Source organism: Siniperca chuatsi, linkage group LG6, assembly GCF_020085105.1.
Source record: "Siniperca chuatsi isolate FFG_IHB_CAS linkage group LG6, ASM2008510v1, whole genome shotgun sequence".
In the NCBI taxonomy this organism is placed as follows: Eukaryota; Metazoa; Chordata; class Actinopteri; order Centrarchiformes; family Sinipercidae; genus Siniperca; species Siniperca chuatsi.
The window spans coordinates 1,396,531-1,421,852 of NC_058047.1; the positions used below are offsets into that span (position 1 = coordinate 1,396,531).

The 25,322-nt window shown below is 45.0% G+C and overlaps 1 protein-coding gene across 9 annotated transcripts in view; it reads right to left on the reverse strand.

Moving 5' to 3' along the window:
* nfia (nuclear factor I/A) overlaps window positions 1–25,322 on the reverse strand; it is a 204,408-nt gene that overhangs the window by 133,406 nt on the left and 45,680 nt on the right. For 6 of the 9 annotated variants that reach the window (XM_044198953.1, XM_044198948.1, XM_044198952.1 and 3 more), the window contains exon 2: window positions 1,826–2,354. In XM_044198953.1, the coding sequence (XP_044054888.1) occupies window positions 1,826–2,354 (529 nt within the window). Of the gene's footprint in view, window positions 1–1,825; window positions 2,355–7,516; window positions 8,020–12,683; window positions 14,305–16,731; window positions 17,905–25,322 lie in introns of those variants that run through there. The other 3 variants (XM_044198951.1, XM_044198949.1, XM_044198950.1) reach the window with 3 other exon arrangements.

Consider the following 25,322-nt stretch of genomic DNA (forward strand, 5'->3'; position numbering starts at 1 on the left):
TTGCTGCGACCGCAGAGCGAAAACACACACACACACACACACACACACACGAGGACTGGGAGGCTATCTGGACGGAGAGGCGGAGAATGGGAGCAGTCTTTGGGCTCAGAGAGGCTTTAGTCTGCGAGAGGAAATGATTGTAATTAAGGTTCAGGGACGGAGATCTTTCCAGAGTGTTTGTGTCTGCTGACGGGTCGCAGCTGAAACTTTACCTCCACAAAAACATGACGAGAACTGAAGGAAAATCTGAAATCAAAAACACGAAAACATCTCTTCGTGACATCATGTTTTTAGACTTTGTGTCTAACTTAACGGAGAAGTTCTGTCTGTATTTGAACCCTTTCCAGTAGAAATCAGCTTCATCAAGTGTTTGGAAATGAGTCTGTACCTTGAAGGAAGAAAGGACAGTTGTGGCATTTAGAGGCAGTTCTGGAGCTTTCATACATATCACATGATCTTCCTCAGCAGATTTCCATTTTTCTCTGAGCACTTTAAAAAACTTCTCGTCCAGTCAAACTCTTTTTTTAAACTCAAATTCTGCTCCTGCTGATGATCATGTGATAAAATCAAAATGGACCTTGAGGTCACGAATAAACTTTTTAAATGAATAAAAAAAAAATATTGTTTTACTTGTTTAGAGAAAATAAGACTTTAGGGACTCAATTACGAACCCAAAGGATTAGAAGGACATATTCTAAAGTAAAGTATCAGTTATGAAAATCAATCCCGGCTGACTGCTGAAGGAATCTGAAAGTTGACCTTGTAGATAATTTTACCCGACTATCTGGAAGCTGTCCTCCTTTGTCAAGAAAACTCCAACAAACTTAGACTGAGCTCTGTGCCAAGTATTTAAACCGTGTGCCAAACATCTACATGCCTCGCTGCTGCACGCAGAAATACTCCAACCAGCCAAATTATTTTGCCGTGGAATCAGCCGGAAATCAGGAAACATGCTGAGCAATCACTCCGGAGATAATTGTGTGTTTTTTTTTTTTTTTTTAACCGAGCGAGTCGTCCTGAAAGGTGTGCCAGCTTCACCCAAACACCCCGACCTGCTCTGCTCACAGGGGGCAGCCGGCGTGAGGGGTTTTGGCAGAGACGTTTCTTTTTCCTCAGACTTCTGCTTTACTGACCGCTGATGAAATTCTGCCTGTCTGCTGCAGATAACACGTTTGTCTCAGAGACAGAGAGCAGTTTGCTGTGAGGGGAAGGCGGATTTTCATCCTCAAACTAACAGATAAACAAGCTGAGAGAGAAAACAGTGTCGAAGTGAAGTTTCATCAACTGTGTGGCAACATGAAAAAGTTCACTGGTGAGTTTAAATGTGACATTTAAATGCCTCAAAGAATACAGACCGAATCTGGAAACAGATTGGAAAAATTGACGACCATTTTTTCACGTAACCCCCCTCCCCCAAATTGATGCATCGGACCGACTGCCGACTGAAAACCCTGATTTCGGGACAGCCCTAGCAGAAATACAACACTCATCCACAGTCGATACAGAAACTTCTATTAACTATAAACTTGAACGGCTACAAAAGCTTCAAACTCAAGAACAGAGAAGTGACACGAAGCCAGAGGCCAGAACACCGGCAATAATCGGAGCCTTTTCAGTCTCACATTACAGAAACAAGCAACAGCAGGAGCTTCAGGTGTTGGGAGTTGATGGTGCGATGTTCACCAGACGTGTTCATCACGTGTTCATCGCTTTCACAAAGACCAAACTTCTGCTGACCGAGAACAAGCTGCTCAGCATCACTTCACACACACACACACACACACACACACTCAATCACACACGAAGAAGACACTCGGGGACTGACCTGCGTGCACGAAGTAGGCCAGGTACAGATCCAGCTCCTTGACTGAAACTCCAATGTGATGCGGCTGCACACACAGGGTGGGGTTCGAACACTGAGGAGATTTTACCAGCCTCTCCCCGTCAGTACTTTCGAGGGGAATCCCTTTGAATAAAATCACCATGACCAGGTCCAGCCTCCACACTTTGTCCGCCTGGCGCAGGCAGTCGATCCTCCTCATCTTGCCCTTCTGGTCGGGGTTGGACAGCACGCAGCACGGCGCCTTCTTCCCCGTCACCGTCAGCACAAAGTCCTCCCTGAACTCGGGCCGGATGTCCTTGCGCAGTTTGGCCAGGAGGCGCGACGCCCACTTCTGTTTGACCTCGGGCTTCTCGCCGAGCAGCTCGTCCTTCACGGCGCGCTCCTCCTCCTTGGACATGCGCTTCTCGTGCTTCTTGAAGTACTTCCTCTTGCGGGCCTGCAGGTTGAACCATGTGTAGGCGAAGGCCCGGACGTGGGGCAGCAGGGCTTCGATGAAAGGATGGAATTCATCCTGAGGGACGAAGAGGAGAGACATGGTGAGAAGGTGAGGGACCAACATGTTAAAGCAACAATTAATACAACATGCGACATCCAGTTTTCCCATATTATTTCCTTTGAAGCAGATTTAAGGTTGGAAAACTCATCTTCTTCCACTCTTGACAGTATCACATATACATTGTGTATCATGTTGTTCCTTCCCTACACTGAAGCTGTACGATGTTCACACTGAGAGAAATATTCAAACCCTGTGTTTGGCTTCCATCAGACGGAAATGTCTTGTAGACACATTTCCCCAAAATTCAGCCGAACATGTTTGGTATCTTTGGAAATGTTGGGATCTCCACTAGATTTTAAAATAATGTTATGTGAGTTTGAACAAAGTTTGGCTGCACTGCATCAGTTTGTAATGAGTAATACGTGGGGTGGAAGAGGTTGAGAAGAAAAGACGCCAATGTGGTGACATAATTTCAACCCTTTTTCAACATCACTCTGTTTTTCTGCAGAACAATGACCGGAGAATTCCCGAAAAGATCCTATTTTTGAAATGTTAGTGCTTTAAGATCAGCGAAGAAGGACAGAGGTAGGGAAAAGGGAAGGAAAGATGGAAATACATAGAAGTAGGAAAGAAAGTAGGAAGTATAAAGGGAAGGAAGGAAGGAAGAAAAGTGGAAACATGGAGGGAATAAAGGAAGAGAAAAAGAATGACACAAAGAAAGAAACTAGGACAGAAGGAGGGAAGAAGCAAAGAGGAACGGAAGGAAATAAGGAAGGTAGCAAGTACACAAGGAAGCAAAGAAGAAGACAAAGAAGGAGAGAATGAAAGTAGTAAACACAGAAAGAATGAAGGACAAAGGAAGCAAAGAAAGACATAAAGAAGAAAGACAGAAGGAACGTATAAAGAATAGAAAGGAGGAGAACAAGCAATAAAAGACAGAAAGAAGGAAACAACGAAGGAAAGCAGCAAACACAAAAGGAAGGAAGATATAAAACGAGGAAAGAAAGAAGTCTTGCTGAAAATGATCAGCTGGTTGATCACAGAGCGCCTCCTCAGCCTCACATTTAAAGTAAAAGGAGATATTTTGTGGAGTTTGTCTGGTGGGTTTCAGGCTGCAGCAGCGTCTCTCTCTCTCCGGGCCACACAGACTCTTCAGTGTCAATTCAGGCTGGCTCGCCTCTTTCTTGGCTCTCAGGCAGGAATGTGGGTCTGCGGGGGCCTGCCAGCCCCGAAAAAACACACCAACCAACCAAAATCACACCGACCAACCAGCGGCAGCCGAGCGGAGTGAAGCCCGAACCGCCACCAACACAAACAACAACACACGGAGCTCAGATCGCATCATGGGGAGGATTATAGGTGTATTAAAGGTGCATTATGTGGCTTTTGGCTGATGAGAGCTGCACAGTTATTAGGGTGGGAATGTGGTTAGACGGCATGTCGTGGATTAGACCCAATTTGGGGTTAGTTACACCTGCTCTCCCCCTCCTCCCAACCCCCCAAAAACCACCACAAAACCAGGCTTATCCAGACCGGCCCGAGCCAGGAAATGAACACAGTAGACTGAAAGAAAAACTGGCGCTTGCTCGATGTCACAACACACAAACAAGAGGCTGAATGAAACGTAGACAAGAGGACCAGAAACGAACACAAGCGCCATCAGGATGGGAAGCTACAGGAGGAGTTACAGGTGGGAGCATAACGGCGCAGTTTCACTGTTATTGCAGCTTGTGGAGGCGATAAAAAACACAAAGTCTCTGTTAACTCAGAGGCCAGTGAGGTGATTTTTAACGTTTTAATGTCATATTTTTAAAGCGACACACTCGTCCTCGCTGAGCGGTCCGATCACAGCTGAAACAATTTAGGTCTCTAATTCAGCCTGAGAAAAATGTTTTTACTAAAACAAGAAAATGTTCCGTCAGCGTGGTGAGATAATTCGTTTTTAATTAATTTAGCACTAAAATCAGGAGAAGCTAGGAGGAAGCTTGAACTGGGGAACAGGTCACGTTATCTCCAGAGCTGGGTGCAGATAAGATACACAGGTTTCAGTACCGACAGCAAACTCACACTTTTTCCAACACCTCTGTTTCCAAAACCGCTTTTCATTTAACAAAAGAAGTCAGAGTTGTCAAATGTTATATGTCGTCTAAATACAAGCAGCCAAACGAGCACTTTGTTTAAATAAAAGAGTCTACAACTTAAATCAGGAACTATCTGATCAAAGAAAACGCCAACAAGATCATGAATCAGAGCTGACGTTTGAAGGCAGTTTTTGGTACTTTACAGTCAAAAAAAGTATTAAATAACTGCGTTATAGCATATCTTAGCTCATTTACTACAGACCATGTGACCTTTAGCCAAAGCCATGTTGGTTTCCATTTATTTCACTTCGATAAAAAAAAAAAAAGCGCGAACAGAATCATATTCAGCAGATCCGTCAGCGAACGTAATCTCTGCTTTCATCTCTGTCAGGTTTTATTTTTTCTTCATCGAAGCGTACGTGTACATTTGTGTTCATCGCCACACGCTGAGAATAAAAACTGTAAAATAAGACTGAAGCTCACTGCGACGAATTAAAGACGAGTCGAGCGCGTTTCAAGTCTCTGAAACTGATTTTTATAGCGTTTTGAAATGAATGGAAATAAATGGAAAACAATGGCTGCCAGGATAAAGAACAAGTCTGGATTAATGTATCTATAATACTTGGGGTTTTGCAGTAAAATTAGTATATGAGATGTGGCCCTATAAATATGTTTTTGTTTTGTTTTCGGGGTTTGGACGGTTGTCATTTCAGTTTGTCCGTCTAAACAGACAGAAAAACAGCAGAACAGTTGCATCACTGAGAAAAGAAATAACTTCAGCTCGGAGAACACAGACGGACAGAAAACATCTTCGTGGAACATTTCTTATTTGGATAAAACCCCTCAGAGGGTTGCTGAGCGGGGAGGGGGAGGAGGGGGGAGGCTGGAGGCCCTCTCTTCCTCCCTCCTCCTCCTCCTCCTGAGCCAAGTACTGAAAAAAAAACACTCAACTATTCATAGATCAAAGAGGCTCACACACATCTTGATACGTGCAAATGCCTCCAACTGGGGTGGCATGTGGATACTACACACACACACACACACACACTCACACACACACACACACACACACTCGCATCGCACACACACTGCTGCAAGTTGGTGCACTGCATGTATGTGTGCTAACTGCAGAAATGTCCTCATCAAGTCACTTATGAGGCCTGAAAGTTTCAAATGTAAAGACGCAGACACTTATATCTAGAAAGTTGATTTCTGATGGAAACAAGTTAAATAATAAAACAATAAAACAGATTATTTATATTAAAGAACAGACCAGTTTGATAAGATGGGGAGACAGAAGCCTGCACTCCAAAAAGTCATTTCTGTGTATCCGCGAGTCCTGAAAACCTCACTTCTTAAGACGATAGTGGACGATTAAGACAATTTCAACGTGTTTCTAAAGAAAGTTGATCTGTTTCAAACGATCGCTGCAGACAGAATCAAGAAAAACGAAGGTTGGTTTCATAAAAACAGGTGAGTTGTTTTGCCTCTGAAGTATTTTCTCTGCTCTCACAAATGTTTTCGCTGCACCGTAACCCTCGAGTGGCTCAGTCGGAGTCCTAAAAGCCTCGTTTTCTTACGACGGGACAAATGCAGTGAGAGTATTTCAACCTGTTTCCAACAGAAATCTTCTTGTTTCAACTGCTTCTACAAATTGTTGGTCGCTGCGCGAGAATCAAGAACAAAGTTTAACAAGCCGACTTGTTGAAATATTCTGACAGAACAGGCAACACTTTGACGTGTTTCCAACGCAAAGCAAGTCTCGCTTTTCTCAGTGCCGCGGTCCACCTCGTTGTGTCTTTTTTCACGATGCTGACGCTCATTTCTGGAATATTCTTGAAACAAGCTGATTTGTATTGGAAACAGGACTCAATACAAACAACAGCGACGTGATAAGGAGATGATTCAGTGTTTACGACCTGCGAGTTAAATCTGCAGACAGCAAGTTTGGAGTTAATGGATAAGGATGGTGGTACGGCCATTTCTCTTATTGTCAACAAATCTCACGTTCAGACTCAAACCAGCAACACGTCAGTCCGCCTCTCAGTGCCGTCTCACTTCCTGTCTGCGGCTCTCAGCTGCGAGCCCATTGGTTCCCGCTGAAGACGTAAATCTTTAAAAACACAAATATATAGTTTCATGTTTAAAAAGTCTTTCAGGCTGCTCGCTGTAGTTTTTTTATCAAACCAACAGGAGGAAACAGTGCGTCTGTTGGGGACTATTTCCAGCGGCGGATGAATCCACATGTGGTGCTGTAGTGAGTGTTTGGGGCAGCAGGACGGTGTGTGTGGGGCGGAGTCAGAATAAACTACAGTGTGTGTGTTCGTGGTGATGGAGGAACATGTCGCCCGGTGCAGCAGAGCGGCTCGCTGATGTGTTTTAACAGTTTCTGGACGACGACGGAGGAAGAAGATCCATCAGCTGTGATTCACTCACTGATGTTAGCGGAGACGTTCATGATGGTTTGAGTCTGAACATCTCTTCTGAGTGTGAAGCTTCACACATTACAAACTTGAGCTTCTGGGTTAAATATTTTAAAATATATAGGATTCAGAATGAGTCTTTTTCCAGCTGTGGTGTCAGAAAATCTTGATGTCAAATCTCTCAGATGAAACCTTCAGCTCGGAGCTCTCACACTAAAGAGGAAGCTATATCTACAGGCTGTGCATTAGAGCGCCAGCTGCATTGGTTTTTTTTTTTTATATATAACATTGTTCACCCTCCCTTGTCAAGAGGTCTGAATACAGCACATTGTTTCTTCTTGGAGACGGTCCAGGAGAACGGGTTTGTCTCCAAAAGCGCCTCCAGCCGCTCTGCAGCCAACCTGCAGCCGCTTTCTGAGCGCTGAAATCTCGCTCCAGGACGGCCGAGAACGCCGCCTGGTTTTATTTGTGGTTTCTGTTTGGAGTGAGATGTGTTTCTGTTTGTGTGTGTGTGTGTGTGTGTGTCCTCGGGCAGTTATTAGGACGACGAGCGGCTGCTGGACGGATGATGAGTTCAGCCTCGTCTCCCCACACACACACACACACACACACACACACATTCCTCAGTGGATCTGCAGCTCGGCAGCTCTGGACGTTCGTTGGAGCCACATACCAACATTCCTCACAGCCCAGTGCAGCGTTTCAGCTTCCTGACCCGCTCACACCGTCCTCCGCCGCCGTTTCCTCCGCCGCTCTTTCGCACTCTGTCTGCCGGCCGGAAACAAAACCCCACTTAACAAGTCACTCCGTCTCATATTCAGCCTTAAAAACGTGCTTTTCTGCCAGCGGGGTGAGATAATCCCTCTCGCTTTCAGCTTCCCCTCGACTCAGGAAGGGTTTCTGAAACAAAATAATCCTGTTTCTGTATCCGTGTCAAGAAAATGATTCCAGAAAACTACTGATACAAGCTGGAAACATGAAATTATGTCAAACAGGCTGTCTTTGGGCTTGTTTTAGGAACATTTTAGGACTCCTTCACTCGCATTAGTTGGGAGATTTCCTGCAGTTTTCCCTCCTCTGCGATGCACTGCAGACATTTTGTTCCAATTTCCAACTTAAAAACCTGCTTCAGTTTCTTAAAACAAAAGAAAATTCAGCCTTTTTGAGGTCAGATAATCAATCTTCTCTGTGCAGCTTCTGCTGTTTCAGGAATATGAAAAAACAAAGCAGATAGTTTCACCAGAGTCTAAATAATTGTTAATATAAGCTGATTTGTATTGGAAATGTAAAATAATCTCAACCTAATGGATGTTTTTGCTGCTTCTTTTAGGAAATTAAAACATTTTAGGACTCTGTAGCAAACTGAATGACTAGTTAAGTTGGAGAATTTGTGCACAACAATATCCATCTACATCTAAAAACCTGCTTCTGACTCTCACCATGAGATCACATTCAACCTTTCTGGTCGAATAATCAAACCTGTTCTGCGTTTTGTTTCAGGAATTTTCTAGAAATCGTTGCCAGTGTGTTGAAATAAGACAGAACAAAGCAGACCTCTGCAGTAAGAATCGAGGAAATGACCCTTTAGAGATTGATTCGTGTTGGAAACACAAAATTATCTCAACCCACAGGCATTTTTGGCTTGTTTTAAGAAAACACGAGATATTTCAGCTTCTGAAACACAAAATATGATGTTTTTCTCCGTGTGTCCACTTCAGCGCTGGAATTCTTTATGAACAAGTCATTTCTTTTCACATCTGGCCTTAAAGACGTGTTTCTGTTTTTTTCAAACAGTTTTTCTGCCGCTCGGTCTGAGATAATCCGTCCCGTTCCCAGTGCACTCTCTCTCCTTTCTGGAATTTATTTTCGGTCGGTAATTTGTCCGTATCTTAAAGCTGCAGACAGAAACAGACTGCTGCATCTGTGTCAAGAAAAATGACATTTCATTTAAGCTCGTTTTTATAAAACACAGGTGAAAATCATCTCATCTGCCTGGCAGCTTTAGTCCCACTGGCTGTGGGACCCTCAGGTTTCGGAGCTGAATAAAAGGCCGTCTGGTTAAAACGTGGTGAAGAGGTTTTGAAGCGGACGTGTGACGCGGCTCCCCGGGGTTCTTCCTTTGTCTCTTTTGGGGTCATTCTTTCTTTCAGCCTTTTCCCTCTGAGGAAATCGCCGTTTCTAAACCTGCGAGGGGAGTCTGAGAGCCGGACCGAGGCTTACACGTTCCCCCTCTGCACCTTGGTGACAGATGTAATGGGCTTCACATAAGCGGCCTGTAACAACAACCACCTGCATAACAGTCATTTAGGGGAGCAATAATGGTAATCCTCCCTGCCTCCCTCCCCGTCTATTGACATTCACACTGAGGGAATTATCGGCGTGTCACTCGGGCTCAGCGGCTCGCCGGCGAGGCCCGCCTGAGCCGCCGAGGTCTCGCCACTAACGGCTGCTGACGGAGGAGGAGGAGGAGGACGGCAGCAGCCTCGACGACACAAAACGCACCGAGGAGGGAGATTTATACAAACTGCAGTCACACAACACGACAGACACACCGGGATTCAGCCAAAGCACCGATATCTGAGAGCCAATCGGAGCCAGATCCCCTCTCCAAAAGCAACCGACTTACCCAAACACTAAAGAAATGGCTGAACATTTCAGCAGGAAATGCTAAATATGCTAAATGAGCAAAGTTTACACAATATGAGATATTACACAGATATTTCCCACTAAAATTTAAGAACACGACAGTCGACCCTAACGAAGGATCATTTGTGATGAAATGAAGAACGGGAGCGGGAATCTACCTTTCCTGGTCCCGTGGACGGTTCGGTTCATGTTTGTGTTTATTAAACAAATATATGCAAATGTGCTTTAATCAGCGGATTGGAAGACGAGATCTCGCTGTGGACAAATACAGAAATGCCTGTTTACATTTCATCCGTGGCTCAGAATCTCCCGTCGCTTTCTCTGACGAAGTCTCGCACGCGTTTCTTATTTCTTTATTCATCTGCTGTTTACCACCGCGTCTCCCGCGACACTCCCGCGACCACGAACTGATGGAACCTGTAATCTACTTGTTTCCTTCTCTTTAAAATCAATTTTAAAAAAAAAATAAAATGCCAAAAAAAAAGACGCCGACTAAAAACTAACTTGAGGAAACTTAAATGAAACCTGCTAAACACCAAACTAATTCTGGGTCGCCACCCACAAAACGTGTTGTTTGCGATAATCCCTACAAGTTTTCCAGGCCACCATAAATGAGTGCATCCTTAAAGAGTTAAAGTATTATTTTAAAATGAATGAAGCGTTTCGTTTGAGGGCGCCCCCTGCTGGCCGACGCTTACTTCGCCAACACTGAGCCACTGAAACTTAAAAGTTCCAGATTTATTTTTCCTCCAACGTTTCATCCCAAACTGTTGATTTGTGAGTTCAAGTTTGACCTGCACAAGGTTTTTCCAAAGGAATCAGCAGTTGCTGATATTTCGGGCTGATATTAACTAAAAAATATATATATTAATCATTAAATTTGGGCTTTATGATGCCAAAAAAAAAAAAAAAGAAAAAAGGTTCCTACAGTTTGTTTGATAAAAAGCGTCACTGGATTACATATGACCAGCTTGTTACACACACACACACACACACACACACTTCTATTCAATTGTGGAAAATAATCAAAAATATCAGAAACTAATTTTAAAAAAGCAACAATCAAATAATTAAATTAATAAGCACAAAGAATAGCCATCTGCTCAATAAGAATTAAAACCAGAAACCCAGCAAACACGTCTGTTCACACCCCTAAAAGACATTTGTTGTAACCCTGAGCAGGACTAATTATTGGTTTTACTGCCTGATTATCAGATTAAAACGTCAAAGCTCGTGTTCGTTCCTGCACTTTCAGATCGTCTTCAAACGCGTCTCAAAGCAGGCTGAAGCTTCAACCAGAAAATCAAGATGCCAAAGCTTTTTTTTTTTTTTTTTTTGGAGAATTTTGGATTCACTGAAGCTGCAGCAAAAATCAGTGAAGTCACAAAAAAGCTGATGAGCTGCGACAGTAAAATATCGAAGCAGCAGATTATAACACAACTGCATGGTTACTGAATTATTTCCTGACAGAATATTCTGTTTATTTACAGCCAGGATCAATAAACCCACTGATTTATAAATCGCTAGAATTGAATATCAGGGAATTCTCTTGTTTCTGTGTATAATGAAGAAATTCATTTCAGTGATAAATAATAAAACACAACATCTAATTTAATTTGAAGTCTTGCAGTGAAATGCATTGCAAATAATTGGTGCATTAAAATATGTGAGTCAGATGCTGAAATAAAAAACGTTTAAATTTGGGCTAAATCTGTGTGGTTTGTCCTGTTTTATGTTTAGGATTTTTAAATCTATTTGTGAGAAGCTGTGTGTTAATTTCAGGAGATTAAGACGATATAATTCCTACAAGAGGAAGCCAAAGTCTGCAGCCAAAGTCTGCAGGAGGTCACACCCAAAAAAGGCTCTTAAATCCTTTTTTAACCTCTGACCCTGAACACAGCACTGAGTCTAAAAGGATTTTTTTAAAGAGGAAAATTAGGTCAAATTTAAATTTCTGTCGGATAAATATGCAAAGTGGTTTTATTCAAATTTAGGATTTGAACTGGAAATAAATCAGAAATCATTCCGTCACCGGTTTGTCGTCTGTAGGAGTAAAACAACATTTTGTTCGGTTGGTTGGTGATATTTGGTGCCTGCTGCAGGTCTGCGGTGTCACCTCAGGTCACCTCTGACACAAACATTTTGTTTTTATCTGCAGACACGTTTCTGTCAGGCCTGAGGTTCCTCTGCGAGGCCCGAACAGCAGCAGGAAGGAAGTGATTAACGATCAAAACCACTTCGATTTTACAGACCAGGATCCACCTGCAGTGTTCGATACAAGCGGCCGAAAAAGAGGACTGAACCCGCCGCAGCTGACAAACCACCTCCAGCCTCCCTGTTCGTGCTGATCCTGCGTCAGGACACACACACTCACTTATTTACGCACAAATATGAAGCGTCTTTCGCACCCGGAGCCCAGAAACAACTTGCGTAATAAACTATTACAGCTGTGAAAAAAATAAAAAATAAAATAAATAAGATTCACATCTTTTCCATTGCTGCACATGCATGGCTCTCTCTCTCTGGAGCCAGAGTCAAAGCTTGTCGGATGGGGGGGGGCAGCCACAGTTGGAAAGTTTTGGGGGAAAGAAAACAGAAATAACCGCGTCCAAATTCTGGCTGTCTAACTTTACGCGTCCAGATTTTACGCAAATTATGGTTTCAAACTGCAGAGGGGAAGTGAAGACGGAAACCTACAAGAAAACCGACTGCCCCCCCACCCCCACAAACTCTGAGCCGGAGCTCCGGTCAGTCTGGCCGGGCAGCGGGAGCCTGAGCGAGGGGCTTCAGTCAGAGGAACAGCCGGGACAGAGTGTGCGTGCAGCCCGCAGAGAAACAGACACAACCAGCGGCTCAAACCTCCACAGCAGAAACTCAAAAAACACGCAGATTGTGCGGGAAAAGTTGCTGACAAAAGTGTGGAAAGAGAGAAATGATCGCTCAATGCTGAAACTGTTTAATGCAGGAACTTCGGAGGCGCCGTCCGCCATGTGCTGCAGCGGGGAGGAAGACGGCGGCTCAAGCGCGAGAAGAGAAGCTGCAGCGAAGCTGCGGTGCGCAGACTATAGGGAACCGTCTATAGAGTCTATACAGTCCCGAGTGCGCAGCAAACAGCGCATAGGAGAGCTCGGGCCGGGCCCCGCTGCAAAGAAACACCGTTAACACAAGTCAAAAAGTTTTTAAAGCACACTCACCTGTGTTAAACATAGCGGAGAATACATATCTGTCGGATCTAATCTTAGATCTGGAAGGTGTGTGTGTGTGTGTGTTTATGTGTGTGTGTGTGGGTTACTGTAACTCCAGCCAGTGTGTGTGCGCGTGCGTGTGCGTAGTGTGTGTGTGTGTGAATAAAAAGGAAAGAACAGAAAAAAGAAGGAGTGAGAGAGGGGGAAATAGAGCCCTCCTTTTGCCCCCTTCGCTTTCACATTTCCAACCAGGGCTGAACTTTGACCCCGCCTCGGGTTACATGTACTGTCCGGACCTGTTAGAGGCCCTCCGCCGGGGAGCGCACAACTTTCAGCCCAGACACGAAGAACATCTCCAGCAACAAGACGAAAGTCCCGTTAGAAAAACTGAAATTTAAAAATAAAAATCACAGGGAAGCCCGGTGTGGTGTCGGTGCCGAGGGGTGAGGCGAGAGCGGCCGGTGGTGGACGGTGCAAATCTCCAAAACGTCCAGAAAGTGCATTTCAAACCGCCGGAGATCCGCGGCGACCGGCGGACCTCGGCAACATATCTATCCGTCCTGCGGTGCGCTGTGGCCGGCGTGCGGCGGTGCGGCTCCTCGGTGCTGGGGACGGAGGGCGCGGTGCAGCAGCAGCAGCAGCAGCAGCGGTGTCCCGGAAAAAGAGATCTGACGAGGAAGAAAGAAAAAGGCAAAACGGGATCCCTGAGCTGCCAGACGGCCGCCTCGCCTCTACAACGACCGACAGCTGCTTTACGTTAATTTATCTCCAACAGGAGGAGACGGGAGAGCAGAGAGAGAGGGAGAGAGAGAGTCGGTGTGCTGTCCCGGACGCAGAGAGGAGCGCCACCTTCTCTCCGCTCCTCTGCCCAGCCTGTCTGCTGCTCCGAGCTCCGGGACCTCCACGCTCTCCGCCGCCGGACTGCGTCGGTGTGTGTGTGTGTGTGTGTGTGTGGCCGCGGACAGTGCGCACTGACCCTGCAGAGCCGAAACTGATCACACACACTGCTTATTGATCAGAAAGAAAACCATCGATCCTCCGCGCGCAGTATCACAAGTAGAATCCGGTGATGCCGCCGCTGTGTGTGTGTGTGTGTGTGTGTGTGTGTGTGTGTGCAGAGTTCCTCCGTGCTCCGGGATCCCGCCGCTCAGGAGAATATCGAGATGAAACCGATCAGTCTGAGAGCTTATTGATCGGTATTGATTAGAATACACGAGGTGGAAATTTCTCCGCAACTCTGATTCTCTGACGAAATGTTTTTTAAAAACTTAAAGGGGTCCTGCGGGCAGCGGGAAACAACGATAGGGGTGGGGGTTTTTTTGTTTTTTTTCAGTTTACGCATCAAAGAGGAAGAAGTGGAATAACTCCAACAGCGCGGTCGCGGCTCCGCGTCTCCGCCAAAGTCCCGCGGGTTTCTTTCTGCACAAGTTCGGATCTGACCGCCTGTCCTTCCTGCGCTAAAGCAAGTCCAAAGTCCAGTCCGCAGCTCTGCCCCCTCTCAGCCTCGCTCACATTCACTCCGCAGGCTTTGATTCCCGTCCTGCGACAGAAAAGCGTCCTAAAGCCGCTCCAAAGCTGCCACAAGCCGCCGAAAGTCTCTCTGCTGCGCGGAAACGCACGAGCAGCCGCTTCAGCGTGAAGTCAATAAGAAGCCGACAGAGTCAGAGCAGGAGATCCATGTGATCTGTACAGATCTGACAGGATCCACTCACTGCAGGGAGACACTTTGATTACTTTCTAAAAAGACGATTCTCTCTCATTTAAGCCTCCAACGCAGACGCACATTACTATCTATCATTATTAATATTCTTATTATTACTTTGAGGCTGTTGTAGCAGGAATCAGCCCAAATCGACTTTACATAACACACACTCACTCACACACTTATATAATATCAATGAGACACATGTGAGATCATGTTGAGGTGTTGCCAGTCAGCTCCGTTACAGTCTTATATAAACCTGCAGCACGTGACCTCCTGACCTCCGCAGATCTGTCTGATATTATTCAGCTTCTTATTTTATGATGCTTTATGACTTTAAATCACTCAGACTGATGTACAAACAGCAGCTTAGGGGGGGAAACAACAATGTCATATTGCATAATTTTATTTATTGCTACTGTGTGTGTGTTTATGTTTATATGTATATGCTGAACATACACATATATATATTATTTTATTTGTTATATGCATTTTATTTGCACTTACGGGTTTTGATGTTCTGTTTTTGCCTCGATGCTTTAAAGTTTTGTAACTTTTATAGTTTGAAACGTCTGAACTTGAAGCCAGCCATTGGAACAAAGTCTTTACGTGAGTTCCCGTGCAGGAAAACACGCCTTCAAAAGGCTCCAGTTGTTGCATTTTAGATGTGAGTAAAGTACAGAAATATTAGAATGCACTAAAGCATCAAAAGCAGACACTCTTTGCGAAGCTTGGGGCCCTTTTAGAGTATTAAGTTAGCGGTGAACGACTGTGTTCGCAGTATTATAATGAGAGGTGAGTGCTGAAGGACAGTTTAGAGGTTTTGGTAGCTGCCAGATAAATGCAGAGATATCCATTTAGTGTGTTTCTGTGTGTGTTCCTGCAGGTCAGCGTGATCTCAGAGAGGCTCTGCTGTTCACTGCAGGTGTTAAAACTCATGATGACCTGAACTGGAGGTGAACGCAGCCGGTTCACAGCGCCCCCCTACGCAACATCCAGACTCTTCTACAGCAAAACGTGCAGAAAGGAGTAATAGCCAAATCCAGCACCATCATATTTTAACCGAAACTAAACAGTCCATTAAATGCTGCTTTTAAAAGATATTTACAAGTGATGAAATGTTGAAAAACCAGGATGTTCAGGGATTTTAAAAACTCTATGAAGAATCATAAAGTCACACCTGAGAACCATAGACGCACCATAAAAGCCTTTGCAGGAATACAGGAGGAATATTAGTCTTCAGAGATGCTATAGGAGTTACCATAAAATTCAGCAAAGCCTCCGTAAAGCCTCAGACGCTCCGAGTGTCCCTGTAGGACCATTACAGACAATACAAGAGCAGATCAAACTCCACAAACAGACAGAAATCACCAGTAAGACCCACAGACACACTGTAACTGTGCAGGGAGAGGCCGATACTGCAGGAGAGCATCACCACTATAAACACACCGTCAGGCATAAAATACCACGATCAGTATAAACTCACCACAGAGTCTCTGAAGCCCCCAGAGAAACATCACTGCAACATTAAAGGAATATCATAAGAGATTAAATTACCATTATGGACAATTAAATTCCTTCTGAGTACCACAGACGCACGTTAAGCCCTTACTGCGATATTCCAGGATTATTATATCGATATTTTGGATGATAAAAATGAAATAAAGTAAAATAAACTCACTAATAAATACAGGACTTGTTGAAAATCACAGCAGGTCACATCAGACACAATGTAAAGCCCTGCAGGAATATTATAGCATTATTAAGTTGTATTATAGTATTATTAAGTAGGTATTATATGGATAGCATAGTGATAAGAACGCACAATTAAATCTCTTTATACTCAGTTTAGTACCTGAATGTATATTAAAGCAATAAACACAACAAACTTAATGACTGTGAGATTTATTTGCGTTATTTGAGGGACCGTGATCCTCCGCACCGCCCCCACCTGCAGCAGAGCCAATCAGGAGCGGCGACGTCACGGCCACACTGTCTAACCGCGCTCCAATTGGACGAAACGGAGGAATTTGAACGTCAGAGCCGCGTCTGATTGGACGGCAGGCTAAGGAGGAAAAAAGTGCCGTCGTGCGCGCGCGCGCACACGAGAACGCGCTTGTTCACTGCCACAGAAATATCTGGCAGGATTAACAATAATAATAATAATAATACCAATAATAATAATAATAATAATAATAATAATACTACTACTAATAATAATAATAGGCTAATAATACATTTGCTGGAGGACAAAACTGGCTTTGACTGCCTCAGTGTGTATTGATTATCGATTATAAGTGAAGTTACAGAGTTTCTAGAGCTCTAGCAGAGTTACAGAGACTCATACTTGCGCACCATTGTGAATATTCAGAGTGCAGGTGAGAAACTTCAGTCGGGAAGCTTCATGTCGCTCCTCCGGCAGCAGAGTCCGTCTGAGTTATTAGAATAATAAAAAATAAAAACCAGTCTGGGAGAAGCTGCTTGGGAAATAATCCGGAGAAAAAACACAACAGTGCGACTGCAGTCTTGGCTCGGCTCGGCTCGGCTCGGCTCACCGGCTTCTCTCTCTGTCTGTGTGTCTGTTTGGCTCGGCTCGGCTCGGCTCGGCTCTACACACTTTACAGAAGTTGCTTCAGTTCAGTCGCCTCTTGTTTGTTTGTTTGTTTTCCGCCGCTGTCCCTCCTCCCCCTCTCCTCCTCCTCCTCCTCTTCTTTTCTGTCCCGCCGGATCCACATAACCCGGTTCAGCTCGGTGTGACCCGGCGCAGCACGGGAGCAGCAGCAGCAGCAGCAGCAGATCAGCCTGCTCCGGGCAGCGGGGAGCAGCTACAGCCCTGCAGCGCTGCGTGCATCCTGCAGCAGGCGGCGGGGAGCGCTCCCTCCCGGGCCGGGACGCTCAGCGGAGCGGAGTCGGTGCACCGGCCGCGGCTGCTGCTGATTTATGGCCGCTACACATGGCTCTAATCCCCGCATGGACTTTTTGACGAGTGCTGCGCTGTGATGGCCGTGCTTGTAGGGGAGAAAAGAAAGTGCTGTCGGTGCAGATATTCGGGGGGGGGGGGAGGGAGCTGAAGCTCTGCAGCGGACCGACCGGGACGCACCGGCGCAGGTTTCATATGCAGATCCAGCAGCTGCAGCCGATGACACACCTGAGCTCTGCTGCTGTCACCTGCTGGGAGGCGATCCCGTGACTGGCACGCGTCATCAGACCTCACACTCGCTGCGATATAATGTTCACAAAGTCCTTCACGTAAAAACACCGCCCACGTGAGCGTTGTGGCAGCTGAAAATCAAATCACAAGTTCAAATCTGACGTCTCTCCCCGGCAGACAGCAGTCAAGGTCCATTTAGCTGTTCTGGAGCTTTCGACTTCCTCAGTTTGACATCTTCTTCATGGAACTTTTTAAAAGTTCATATTTCCAATTTTTCTAAACACTAAAAAAAGGAGTCATCCATCAAATGATGAAGAGTGCGAGACACGATCAAAAGCTCCAGAACGGCTACTAAATGGACCTCGTGGCGAGATTGTTTAGCCAACTCGGAGGAGGAAATAACCCTGGTGACGTCACGGTGATGTCATCAGGGAGCCCACAAGTGTTGCACACTGGAGGTGAGGAGGTAGGCCATCCAGTTGCATTATGGGAAATGTAGGATGCAGTGTTTTTGGAGTTTGAGCCGCGCGGCATCGCTCCGCCTCGGCTTCACAGATTTGGACCCTTTTTTTTTTTTTTCAAATCTGCCTCTCATACGTCCCCGGATGTTACGATGAATCACTCTTTAACAATAATAATAATAATAATAATCTTTAATAACATTTGGCGCAGAGAAGTTCATGTAGTCCGGACCTCTGTCATCGCCCACGTCTCTGTGCCGTTGGAGGAACAAAAGAAGCCAATCAGAGGTTTGCAGGGCGGGGTTAAGAACGGGGACGTCATCTTCCTGCGCCCAAACCTAGAAAAATGGCCACGAAAACGGCGACACGTGGGGGGGACGAGATGGACGCATATTAAGTTTGGTTCTTTCTCCATCAAAATGTATTTTAAAAGGTCAAAGGTCAGCCCTGCGTGCTGCTGGTTTGTTGGCTGGAAATTTGAATCCACATTAGCAGCGAAACCTTCAGCCGTTAGAAGCGTCTCCACATAAAATCCTTAATCATTCTCCGTTTCAAATCTTTATTCCGATGTATTTATTTAAGAAGCCTCGCCGCTACAGGAGATCCACTCATCTTTGAGGCTGAAGTTTGTCTCGTGAAGCACCTTTTCTAAATAAACCTGGCAGACTTGTGCTGACCTCCGCCGAGTCTTCAGTCCTCCGGGGCTGCGAGTCGTCTGAGGTTAATGAACAGAAGCTTTTATGTTAATAGAAGGACAGCCGGCGTGATTTAACGAGACCGTCTGCAGATTTTACTTCGCTCAAATACATCCGAGGCTCCGGTTCCACGTTATTAGTTGGCTAAACGACGTCTCAGCGATGAAGGTCAAGACGAAGAGAAGGTAATTAGATTACAGCAATTAAATTGGGTTTTCGATGCGATCGATGATCCTAATGTGTAATCACGGATTACTCGCTCACGACACGGCCGGGCTCGAGGACTTTCACAGCAGAGCTGATTCAGGTGAAAACACTTTCATCATGATGGAAATCTCGTTTCACCCCTCAGATCTGTCTTTTTTCAGTGGCAGAAAAAAAAAAACAAACAGGTTGAATCTGACTTTTTAAAATTTCGTTGAATTACTTTCGTCCGCGCTCCTGAATCCGATTCGCGCCTGTTGCTGTGAGCTCGGTGACTGGTCCTGGTCTGGAGTCCTGGTCCTGGTTTTGATCATAATCAGGTTCTGACGTTTAACGTGACGCGCAACACGAGAAACCTGGTTCTTTATCTCCCTTTAAACGTGATTCTGACGGTATCCAGACTTCTGACGGTTTCTTTGAGTTTGCATAATGTCCAGTTAGTTGCAGTGACGTGTTTCCCACAGGTTCTGTCTCTCGCAGCCTCGGAGAGCAGAATATCTGTAACGTGTGAATGAAACTTGGAATCGGTAGAGTTTGTCTCTGCTGTGTCGACGTTGTGCAGATGTTTTGTGTAGATTCAGTTGCGTCTTTAATCTCATTTCTGGTTAATTTGCCGCTCTGTTTCGACTTTGCTTCATCTGATCAACAGCGATGGAAGGCGACAGTGAAATACATCCGCGTCAAACCTTCACTTTGTTTAAATAAATGAATACATGACTCGAGCTAAGTGATCAGAAACCTGGACCGGGCCGCACTTCCATCGTTTCCAGGTGACGTGTTTGGGGAAACCAGGACATGATGTTGAAGTGTCATTGTGTTTTACTGCAAAGAAGATTGGAAAACAAAAGGCGTCAGGTGCTGCAGAGTCATAATGTCGTGCTGTGAGATAAAGGTTTGCTCATCATTTGGTTTGATATTTTATTAACATCATTTTTAAAAGATCATCTGCCAAACTGTCTGGCTCTTTTATATATTTCTACTCTGCCGATTCACTTTCATGACAGCAGCCTCCTCTGTTTGTGTAATTAAATGAAACCCCAGACGCTGCTGAACTGAGCTCAGCAGTGTGTCGGAAAAGCAGCCTGAGGCGCCACCTAGAGCCGAGCAGCTGACGCTGCAGCACGGCCTGAAGTCCTGCGCCCCGGGTCTGCAGACAGCCACAACTATAGGAAAACACTGGCTCTGCACAAACACGTCAGACTGCTAAAACCAGTCAACAGTATTATTGTGTAAATAAACAGAACGGTAAAAAAAAAAAGACAAAATAAAAGCATTTCACATTTTTAAAGGAGTAAATAATTAACTTGAATGCTGTAAAATACATTTTATATACTTCATGTCACAAACTGCTCACTGTGTCGATTTGATAAATGTACCTTTTCCTCACGTCTGTGAAATTTAAAAATACCTGACAGATAAACTCAGTTAAGTGAAAAATCAACCAAACTAATGTTTTTGATCTCTTTGATTATTTAACTGAACTTTTACTTGAGTCTTTTCCACCGGCATAAATAAACATTCTCATTAAAACAATACACTCTGTCATAAAAGGCATGTTCATGCATTTAGGTGCATTTACATCTTGTTCTGATATTTGTTTAAATATCTATCAATATCATTTTTAGGTAACTGAAGACAAAACAAACGTAAACCAAAGCATCGCTACACAAGCTGACGTGGAAGGTGTTTGACTGATCTCTAATAAAACTGTTTTACTGTCAGTGAAATATCTAAAATTAGGAGCGAATCATTCGTGAACACGTGTTGAAGCCCATCAGAGGCAGAAGTGAAGGGATCATTTTGGAGAAAATGATCCTCAGCAACAACGTCATCTATAATCCACCCTGTCGTTCGTTCGTTCGTTCGTTCGTTCGTTCGTTACCGCACACTGACTGACCGATCGTTTGGCCTCCAGCAGGCCACAGGACGAGGCAGAGAGCGTCCAGAGAGGAAAACCGCCCGGCGACAGATGACCGAGCGCCGAGTCTGATTTCAGATTTTACCATGAAATTAAAGAAAAGCAAGAGAGTGAAAATGTTCACGTTTACATGTGTGTGTGTATGCTCTTTCTATCGTTGTGAGGACCAGTTCACACCTTGAGACTGCGGGCAAAGCGAGGACGAATTTGGAAAACAAGGATATTTTGGAAAGTGATGAAAGTTTTGGAAAGAGGGTTTGGACTCGGTTTAATGACGGTTAAAGTTGGAATTATGAGTTACAGTTTACTTGCAGAGTCCGCCTACAGATAGTTTATAGACTGTTACTGTTAACTGTTTCACAAATAAAGGTTTGGGTTTGTTCAACTGTCTCATGTGTTGATAATCTACAGATAAAGCCAAACAGTTGAAATGTTAGAAATACTCTCTAACCCACCTGTAGGCGGACTATCCGAGTGTTACCGAATTATGTTGGGTTAAGGTTAGGGGTTATGGGATGTATTATGTCAATGAGGGTCCTCACAAGTATTGTGTAATGTGTTTGCCCCGTGGTAATTACACCGTCCAGCAGGGGCGTCGGCTCGCCTCCGAGGCCTCCGAGGCAGCACTGCTGTGTGTGTGTGTGTCCCCTCACTATAACCCTGCACACACACACAACTGGTCTTCTCCCCCGTGTGTGTGTGTGTGTGTGTGTGTGTGTGTGTGTGTGTGTGTGTGCAGGGTTATAGTGAGGACACACACACACACACACACACACACACACACCTGGTCTTCTCCCCCCAGGTGTTGGCTCTTCACACACACCGGGCTGCGTTCACACCGACAGCTCAAACTCTCCCTCAGCTTCATCACACGTTCAGACTCAGAGTCAGCGCCACAACGTGTCAGCCGTTACCATGACAACAGGTCAGTCTTGTACATTTATTACCACGCCCATATCTAACGCGACACAGTAAACAAAAAGGAACCGTGTTCAAAGTCTCTGTCGCGGTCGATGGGATGTTTAAAAATGGCGGGTTTGTGCACTGAGTCCTTTGTCGCGAAGAGGTGGCGATTCTGTTGACCAATCAAACGGACCGCAGTGTTTCTAGCTCCACCTTTAAGTCCCGGGTCAGGGCGCGAGGTACCTCGGAGGGGTAACGAAGAAACAGGACGGAGTGGAGCCGCTCTGTTGGTACCATCCGCAACGTCTGCCAACGGAAACGCGAATAAAACCGTGAACAGGCCCGCTTGGCGGCTATTCAGTGCAACGTGTTCTCTCGTCTTCGCTACAAACTCACGTCGTTTGACTAAACTTCGTTCAAACCCACAGAACTTTGTTCTGAAGTCCGGCGGAAATCCCAACACTTCCAAAGACACCAAACAGTCAGCCTTCGGTAAAATGACGCGTCGGACGCCTGTAATGTTTAGTGCGGCCTTAAAAACGTGGAGTGAAAATATATAAACCAACTTAAGGGGGAAATTTAAGGGGGAAATTACCCTTTAATTGGCTGTTTGAAACAGGTGTCAAATCCCAAAGCACAAAGAATTACTGGTTCTTTATCTTGAAACAAGTCACTTAGCGGCAGCGTTCCTCCAACACTTAAAGGGTCAGCTCACTCAAATTACAACAACACAGAACTGGTATTTTTCTCATTTCCCTCCAGTGGAATCAAGCCGTGCAGACAGACTGGATCTCTGAGATTTCTGTCACTTGAACGTAATTTTACTGATTACATTTGAAAAGGTGTCTTTCCAACAGCAGTGTCCCTGTTATGTGTTTCACACACTGGGTAAGTTTGCATCGGGACCGTTTTTCGGTAAAAAATATTCCCAATAAAAAATGAATAATAAGGTAATTTATTAAAGAGACATTTCTAAATCTGCAAATATTCTATTATATATATATCAGATAGGTAGATAGTGTCACAGTGCAGGTCGTCAGAGCAGCGCTGCAGAAGAAGAAGAGTTGAGATTTGAGTCGAACGTGGTGCGTTCAGGTTATTATGGGAGATACGAGTTACATCCTACTACACTTACAAACGGCCCACCAATCAGACGTGAGCAGAAATTCAAAAACTCGACATGGACATCACCATGGAGACGAGATGATGTCGGCGGCGGGTTTGGGCTAAAAAATACGGCAGGACCACAAAGTGTGTGTGTGTGTGTGTGTGTGTGTGTGTGTGTGTGTGTGTGTGGGGGGGGATGGGGGCTCCACCTGCTCCCACTGAGCTGCTGCCAGGCTGGAGATCAGCCAACAGCACCGGGCCCGAAACCAAGCCTCTGCCAAGCTCGCACCACCAGAGAAAGAGAGAGAGAGAGAGAGGAGAGAGAGGGGAGGAAAGAGTTGAAGAAAAGGGAGAGGAAGAGGAGGGATGGAGGGGGAGACAGGAAAACAGAAGGAGAGAGTAAAAATAGAGTGATGAGGAGGGAGAATAAGGTCAGAAAACCAGGAAAGGGAAGGAGAGTTAAAAGAAATCAGACAAGGGAAGAATAAGGAATAAGGAAAAGAGAGAAGTGAGGAGGGAACATATAACAAGAGCAGAAGGAAGGAGGAAGGAGGAGGAGGAGGGAGATGGAAAAGTAGAGCGATGCGGATTCAGAGTACGGTTGTAAAACTAAACAAAAAGAAAGATAAAGAAATATGAGACAGGAAAAGAGACAGAAAGAAAGCGATATGAAAATATGTCAGAAAACCAGGGAATGACGAAGAGGGGAATATCGAGGCAGAATGAGGTCAAAAAACAGAGAAATTAAGGAATATATACGGGAAAACGAAAAAGGAAGAAGAAGGCAACATAAAGAATAAGGCAGGAAAAACAGGAAAGGGTTAGTAGTTTTTCTTTGATCATATATCTTTGATCTATTTTATAACTTTTAACGCTGATGCACCGAGAAGTTTGGAAAAATGGATTTGTAGAAATGCGTGTTTGTATTCCTCAGGAATTGGAAAAATACAGTATGCTTCTGGTATCAGCACAGAAACTCAACTTATCAACAGTAGAATTAATAAAACATTGAACCCAGTGCTTCTGATTAGCAGCACCACAAGTTAGCTGTTAGCTTCTCCGTGCTCCAACCCGTCTGTTGCACAAAGCTTCAGGTTTGATTATTTTTAATGTAATTTATTAAGAAGTAATCTGACTGTGCCGGCTGTTTGTGTCTGTGTGTGTCATGTTTTGCAAGTAGATGAACAATGGCCAGTAGGAAGGATGAAAGAGAGTGTAGCCTGACAAGCTAACGGTCAGTAATGAGTGAAATAAAGCAGGGATATAGTCACAGATGTGGCAGTTCCAGGTGGGACTTAAAGACACGGGTACAGGCTGGAGGTTCGCCTCACACAAACGCCGTTTTTATAAAATTAATTTACTGGACAAAATGAGACACAAGCTAATGTCGACAGACTGTTTCCACTCTCCTCTCCTCTCCTCTCGGCTCGGCTCGCACATTGGTGAAGAACTGAGGCGCCATTTGGCGATGACCTTGGCGGTTTGGACGAGGTTGTGTTTGGCGTCTGAGAACACGAAAACGCGCGATGAATGTCCGCGCCAAAATGTCATGGCTCGGATAATGAACTCATCTCACTCAGATGGTACGAAACTCATCTTCAAAAAAATCTAACGGGGTATTGGCTGACGGGGATGGGTTAATGTGTGTGTGTGTGTGTGTGTGAGTGTGTGTGTGTGTGTGTGTGTGTGTGCGGCTACAACAGAAGAAGAGGATGAAACAGGAAGGCAGTTGTGTAGTGAGAGGGAGGCAGGAGGAACAGATGGCCTGGCAGAGCATGGGGAGAGGCCGGAACCCCCCCACCCTCTGACCGACTTTCATTGATGAGCCAATGTGTGTGTGTGTGTGTGTGTGTGTGTGTGTGTGTGTGTGTGTGCAGCACGTGTTATGCACACATATGCCATCGCACGATATTATTTAGAGCAGCACCACCCCGACTATTTCAAGTTTATACACAAAGATTCAGACACAAACGCGCAGAATCAGAGCTGCCTGCCAAACATCCAGACACCGAACACACACGGTTGGTTTCAGCTCCGCAGCAGCAATCATCACATTCAACACGCTCACACAAAACAAACAAAGAGCCGAAACAAGTGGACACTTTTCTGCTTCAGTCTAATGATGCAAACTCTCCCCCAGCTGCTTATATTTGCTCTAAACCGGAGTGTAATTTGGTGTAAAGTGTTGTAATAATCACTCGTTCTTATCTAATTAATGCATTTGTATGTTTTAAAGTTGTTGGGTTTTTTTGGTGTAGTTTAACATTTTGGGAAATATTCTTTTTAAGAGTCTGTGTGTTAAGAATGTAGCTGGGGTCAGGGTGCGGTTAGCCTAGCTTAGCATAAAGACTGGAAGTAGGAGGAAACAGCTAGCCTGGCTCTGTCCCAACACCTCTACAGCTCGCCGGTTCACACGTTTCATCTGATTTGTTGAAACGTCAAAGCCACAGCTTGTGGTTTTGGGAGAGTTACATGCTGGAACTATTTCTTGTGTCTCTGCAGTGATT